The sequence below is a fragment of the Prosopis cineraria genome, unplaced genomic scaffold, assembly GCF_029017545.1.
Source record: "Prosopis cineraria cultivar Desert tree isolate PC_DT_omini unplaced genomic scaffold, ASM2901754v1 PC13, whole genome shotgun sequence".
Lineage (NCBI taxonomy): Eukaryota > Viridiplantae > Streptophyta > Magnoliopsida > Fabales > Fabaceae > Prosopis > Prosopis cineraria.
The window spans coordinates 8,826,993-8,834,108 of record NW_026555344.1 but is presented as its reverse complement, the minus strand read 5'-3'; the positions used below and the strand labels follow the sequence as shown (position 1 = coordinate 8,834,108).

General features: G+C 33.0%; 1 protein-coding gene across 1 annotated transcript; it reads right to left on the bottom strand.

The window, feature by feature from the left end:
• Positions 1-2,538: 2,538 nt before the first annotated feature.
• On the bottom strand, positions 2,539-6,226 carry LOC129291734 (uncharacterized). Its single transcript, XM_054929241.1, has 5 exons — positions 5,816-6,226; positions 5,244-5,376; positions 4,285-4,502; positions 3,545-3,718; positions 2,539-2,950 (listed from the first exon to the last, which is right to left on the bottom strand). The coding sequence occupies exons 1-5, from the start codon at positions 5,975-5,977 to the stop codon at positions 2,864-2,866; spliced, it is 774 nt and encodes a 257-aa protein (XP_054785216.1). The 5' UTR covers positions 5,978-6,226; the 3' UTR covers positions 2,539-2,863.
• Between the last annotated feature and the right edge of the window lie 890 nt (positions 6,227-7,116).

Here is a 7,116-nt window from a genome sequence, read left to right as displayed (position 1 = left end):
GATACTTAGATTTCTTAAAGGATTAGTCTCATAACTGACAATTGTGTAGATATCTTACAAAACCCAACAAAAAAAAAAATTGGCCTAGAAGCTTTTAGAGCAATCAAAATCATAATTGAAGGGAGGGTATTGAAAATGGATTGGTGATTGAACTAGTCAAAATATTAATTTAAAAATTAATGGTCACTAATCAAATAACTAGTTTAAGAATTAATGATTAAAATATTAATCTAACCATGATTAAAACGGTCATAAAACATTTATTAAGGAGTTTACATGCAAACTTTGAAATATTTATGGAATGGAATGATAAGATAAAAAAAGCTTCCTTAAACCATATTCCAAAAAAAACTTTTTCATGCTATCCTTGCAAGAATGGTTTAGGTGGAATGCCCAAACTAACATGAACGAGTTTGTGCAGACGCATGTTGGATGATACGGAAAGCTTTATTGTAATCTTAAATACCATTTATAAATTAGGTGAGTTATATGACATTGCAAGAGGCATTAAACTTTGTGGGGGAATCACGTCTTCGCAAAGTGGAATTCTTTAAAGATTCCATGGAATTCATCAATTTGATTACATGACATCGGCAAGCACTCCCATGCAAACATCATTCGCACGATCAGATGAAAGTTGATGCACACCTTAAATCACTATTGAGATCACAATTTCAAGAAGTATACTTCTAGCGCAAGTTGGCTAACTCAGGCATGTTTGGTTTGACTGTTTTAGGGGAGGAAAGGGGAGGGATTGTAAAAATGGAAGGGAGGGAGGAGCATTTTTTTTTTTTTATAAATTTTTCATCCCCTCTCCTCCAAACTCTCCCCTTCAAAATAGTGGGATGTGAGGAGAGGGTATAATTTTATTATATTGGATTAATATACTTTTTTTATAATATGATAATTTAAAAATGTCTCTATCTTTTTGTTGTCATAGACTCTTTTATTTAAGTTGTGTTTCTCCTCTTAACTTATACTATCATTTTTATTTCCCTGATTTTATTTTTTTTTTTATTTTTTGTCATGTTTTGTTGTTCTCCTATTTTATAAAGAAAATATAACTTTAAGTCTCTATATTTTACTTACATTTTACTATTAGTTCTTATAATTTTTTTCGGTGTTTTTGATTCTTTACTTTGTTTTTTATTATTTTAGGTCCCCCATGAAAAATTGCAATCACCAAAATAATAAAAAATAAAAGTATAGAGACCAACAACAAAATAGGAGCAAAGTATATGGTATGTTTTTTCTATTTTATATTAATAATCTTATTGCTTACTCATACTTTTGGTTTATAAACTTTGAATATATTATTGGCAATGTATATGTGAATTATGGATAATTATATACTTATACATTGAAAATATTCATAACCATATTTTATTAGGAAAAAAAATTACTTATATAAGGATAAAATTATCCATGTGTATCTATTTTCCCTCCCCTCTCTGTTTGGTTGGAGGGAAAGTATGGGAAGAAAGAAAATATAAGAAAAAATGAGGCAGAAAAATCAAAAAATATATTTTCTCTTGTTTGGATGAAGAAAAAAAGTGAGAAAAAAAAAGTGAAAAAAATAAACAAGATGCGAGATCCATCATATTCCTCCCAATTATTCTCTTTAAAAGTGGAGAGATTTTAAAAGTAAAGTTTTATTTCCACTTCGTACTCTCTTCTATCTCTCTTCACTTCAATCATATTAATTCTTCACAAACAAATCAGAATTTGATGTGGATAAAAATTGCTTATCCTCACAAACAAAATCAAATTTTCAAAATTTGAAACTTTGAAATCACAAAGAGCCCCTTATTTGGAATCAAATTGCTTATTTCTCTCCAAGCAATAAGAATAAAACACCCAAAATGATAAGAAATAGAAAAAAAATTTTGCATCTTTAACTTTCTAAAACTAATTTAATTTTAACAACTAATTTTAATATAATTTGATTGATTTTAAATTAATTTGATAATGTTAATTTTAATATAATAAAATTTGCTTTTAAGAAATAGAAACAAAATTTGCGTGTTCAACTTTCTACAATTTTTTTTACAACTACTATGATTTTAAATAAATTTAAAGATGTTAATTTTAATATGATTTATTCTTTCAGTTTATTTTTACAAAGATAATTACATGAAACATGATATATACTAATATACGGGTATTATAATTATTGTAATATTGGCTCATTTTCTTTTACCTTTATTTTTTTTATCTGTCAAAATGAGTGATAATATTTTCTTTTTAATTTTTTTTTCATTTTTTTTCTCTCATTTTCATTCTTTCCATATGGAGGGTAAAATCTCCCCACTTCCTCCAAACCAAACAAACTCTGAGAATGAGCCATCTCTTGAAACTTCTCCAATAGCAATATTAATGAAATTAGATTGACAAGATGGGTGGATAAAACAACAGCGTGGATAAAACAACAGCAACAACTAATTCAGGAAGCAGCAAGACTCAAACGGCCAATTATATTAATTTGATCTGTCCTGATCCAGACATGGAAATTTCTAAGCAGTTTAGAGAGGAGCAAACTTCAACCAAGAAATATCTAGATGTTAGAAATTCAATCCAATACATATTACTCATTGGCGTGGTCGAATACAATACATATAAAGAAAGCATTGTAAGTAAAAACAGCGGAAATCATTGGACATAATTGAATTAATAGACCAATCTTACTTATAATGACAGCTTCTATCCCAGAATGACAGGATAGAATCACCCCTGAACTAGGAACAGCATTACAGCAACCATGCCTTGACCTACAGGAGCTAACCACACTATGGGAACATTAGGTATAATTAACACTATGCAGCTAATTTGCAGCCCTACCATGATGTCCTGCTTATTGATTTGGTTAGAAGACATCAGGATGGAAACGACCGGGAAAGGAGTTGCACTGCTGAGCCTGCTTCAGATGCATTGCCAAAGCATAGTTATTCACCTGTCAACAAAATCATTGGCACCATATTCATCAGCAAACAAGAAATGCAATTTTTTTCCGTATAACAATCACTGATTTTCACCAAAAATATGCCAATTGATTTGCTGTAACATGCCATGCCACCCAAAAACAAGGACAACCTTATTTCTTTAAGCACTACATACAGAAACCAAAAATATAATTTATTTAATAAATAATAAATTTCATTTGTCATCCTAAACATGGCTATAGTGTGAGATAACAGTGTATCTCAATCGGCTATGTGAACAATGGAAGAGTGTCAAATCCCACATGGAAGTGACACATAACAGCCAGCCACTTCCCTTGGATACATTTCCAGCTACCGAATATGAAATACCCGGCGACACTGTGCTTCACAAATTGGTTACAAATTTTCCATTAAACATCATATAATCTATTGGCCCACCTCATGTCCATTCTTTCTCTTCCATCCTGATGGGAAATCAGAGTTTATAATGATTGCAGATGATAGTCAAATTTCTAAACATGTTTTGAATTGAAGACTAAATAAATCTTAGAATTATTTCAAGCTTCAACTGGGAGAATTAAAACAGAAAGAAAGCTCATTCTGACCTCAAGAGTTCTCAACTGTTCCTGGTATTGAGACATCAACTGCTTCAACTGCTGCAACTCTTGACTCTTATTTTCATGCTCAATCTGACGTTCATGCTGGATTTTAAAAGCACTTTTTAAAATAGTATTCTCCCTAGTCAGCCCTTCAATTTGCTCTTTCAACATCATATTTTCCTGAAAACAGAAGGGCATTTGTCATATAATACTTACTCCTGATCAGGAATAAAAGGAAAAGCAAAAGCAAATCAGGCCTTGGTGGTAATTAATCCTAGAGCATTGCATGAAGATATCTGTATATACAAGCATTGAAGATTACTAAAACTATGGACCAGGCAACGAAACCACAGGCTAAGAAAAAGAGGGGCAAAGAAAGGCAATGAGACCACCAGCTTAATCCTGATACTGTAGCATATAATCAAGGCCATTAATGGAAAGTCAATATGAAAGATGCATGCATAAGTGCAACACTACGCTCTTCCCAAGATTAACAAATCCTTCAACAACCATTATCGTTCAAGTGCTTAGTTCAATAATCTTACAGCCTACAGCATGTCCAATTATGTCGCCCCCTAGACCAGCATGTGTTTTGACTTTAGGTAGCCAGATAAAAAAAATTTCAGTTATGACCTCAACAAGCTATTTTAAATTAAATTGTTTGCCAAGACCCAACTCTCAATCTCATGGCATGTACAGCCATCAACCATACAGGCATGTTAATTGATCCTAGCATAAACATGTACCTTTTGAATAACATGTGTTGCCTCAGCACTTGCATGCCCACTGATTGATCTCTCTAAAACCTCCAACATTCTAGAAGCACGGATTCTAGCATCATCAACAGTAATAGCACTCATCATTTCTCTCACGAACAAGTCAACCCATTCTGCTCCATCTGCAGAAAGCTTTGAAGCTGATTGGCTCTCAGAAGCAGAAGCATGCCCATCATCTCTCAAAGTACCTGGAAATTTTTCAAAAGACTTCAACTTCTCATTTATTATAAGCTCCAAATGCACACAAATAAACAGGTACTCACTGTGTAGTGTTGTAACCTGCACAGTTCTCCATATTGGTTCAGAATATTAAATATATGTTCCCAAAAAAGGGCCAAATAACATCACCAGTTCATGTTATGCAAAAACATATATTGACCCCTGATAAATCATGGCTACATGTATAGCTGCCGATATGCATCCATACATTCAACCACCCGAAATACTACCAGTGGAGGCCAGAAAATTTGCAAGCCTTAAGAAAAAGAATGTTCAGGGTAATAGAGCACTGTCTACTCTTGTTTCATGCAGTCGAAGGAGAAAATTCAGCAAGCATAAATGCTAAAAAAAAGACACCCCTCTTGAAATGAAAATCCAACCTAAGCAAATACCAAATGCACCTTAAGCAGGCCGCTTTCAATTGCTTCAATAATTGAAAGATTTTTAGTAGAGAACAAAACTATAGATAACTCGTTCAACTCCATTAACTAGTCTTTAGTCCAAGCCAAGCCATTAGAAATGTGTAGCATGATATATCAAAAGATGCCTAAGAGATAAAAGGCCCTATCCTGCTGCCAAAACTGTATAAGAAAAAGAATTATTTTCCAGAACAATTCAAATTCACTAAAGTCACCAAGCATGGTTCATTTCTGGACTGGACGATGATCCCTAGATCCTAACGCAAAAGTCTATTCCAGGTACGGTAACACCTGCTACCACATTAGCATCGGATTGTTCGGCAGCACCAGAATTTTCATCAGCAGATCCCAGGCAACGATCATGCAAGCTTTTGACAGCAACATCTAGATCATTTCCACATTCTTGGAGAGCTCTCTCAAGAAGCTGAAAGGTTATATACCAACTGATCAGAAATACTTGTAAAGAAAATGCAGAAAATAATGACGGCTATACAATATTCAATAGATTTGCTGATACGCAACAATACAAATATCTAGTTAATCAAATGTAAATAAATAAAATTAGGGGGAAAGAACCCCTCTCTCAATCAAACCATAAACCAAAGAATATACAAGTTCCAAATAGTATAGCGCTGTTGGTGTTATTACTATCGGCGGCGGCGGCCTAAGTTCCACGCTTCATTACCAGGATGACAAAAAAGTAGAGGAAAACTCGACAGTTCATCAAAATCGAAGAATTAGGTGATTTAAATTGAAAAGTTAATTTGTCTGCCTTACTTATGTTTTCTGTTATTTTCCCCAGAAACAAACAAATCACAAGAAATTAAACCAAACAGTCAACCGGAGAAGGCAAGGAGATATACCTGAACTTCCATTTGAGGGAACACCGCCTGAAGCTGATCGACGAGGCACGGAGCGGTGAAACGAATGGGAGAAGATGAGCAACGGAGCCTCTTAGATACTGGAGGCGACGGAGGAATATCTTCAAAGAAAGATCTCTTGCTTCCACACACAGCAGCAGACATCGTTCCAATACCAAATTGTTCTTACCTTTCCTCTTCCAGTTCCTCCACCGACCCTGATCCCCAAGTTCCAATTATCCAAAGAGGGAACAAGGGTCAGGGAACTATGAGAGGATCGAACCTCTGAGGGTTTTGTTGAGGTTCCTCTCTGATTTTCAGTATTGCCTTGGGTTGGGTCTATTGATGGAATTCAAAGGGAAAGGTCTCGCAGGTTGGGTAGATGAGATTGCGTAACATATATGGACCGTGGAGGCTTAGAGGATCGGCGCAATGAAGGCTAAAGAAACGGCGTGGAGATACTTGCACGTGCTTTTCCGGCGCGTTAGTCAGAAGTCAAAAAGTCCCCATCCCTCCAAAAATTATTGTCGGAAAAAAAATAAGAAAAACGACGGAAAGACAATAGTACCCGGACTTTTTATGACAAAATAAAATAGAAACAGAATTTTAGAGAGCACTGATAGCTGATGCCTGCTTTTCAATTTTACTTCACTCCGTTTGAAAATATAAAATATTTTTAATTAAATTTTATTTTTTAATAAAATAATTATTTACTTTTTAATTAATTTTATTTTTTCATATTTATCTTAATTAAAAATTTTATAATAAATATAAAATTATTATCAATAAGAGTACTTTTGAAAAAAAATAATGATTATATTTCAAAATACTAAAAATATTTTACATTTTTAAATATTTAAATTTTTTAAAAAATATCTCATATTTTTAAATGGATGTAGTATTTTTTATTCTTCCAATACCAATTTTGTATATTTTAATTCCATTAACTCAATCATTTGTTATTTAAAGTTTCATATATTTTTTTTTTTCATAATACACAATGTGGACATGCCATCCCATATATCTGAGGGGACGTAATGAAAATCAAACTAATTTAAATTGTCAGGCCAAAAAAAATTAATTTAAATTGAGTCGAATCAAAATTCTTTAAATATTGTTGCAGGCTTCTACCTGGAGACTTGATCAAAAAGATATACAATACATCTCCCCTACTAATGTTAGTGCTGAGCTATTGTATTCCTTTTTTAATGACAAACAGCTATTTTTCTATACTTTTATTTTAGCAAATTTATTTATGGATTGGTGTTAAAAAAGTAAGTTCAATGTAAAACTTATTAAATTAT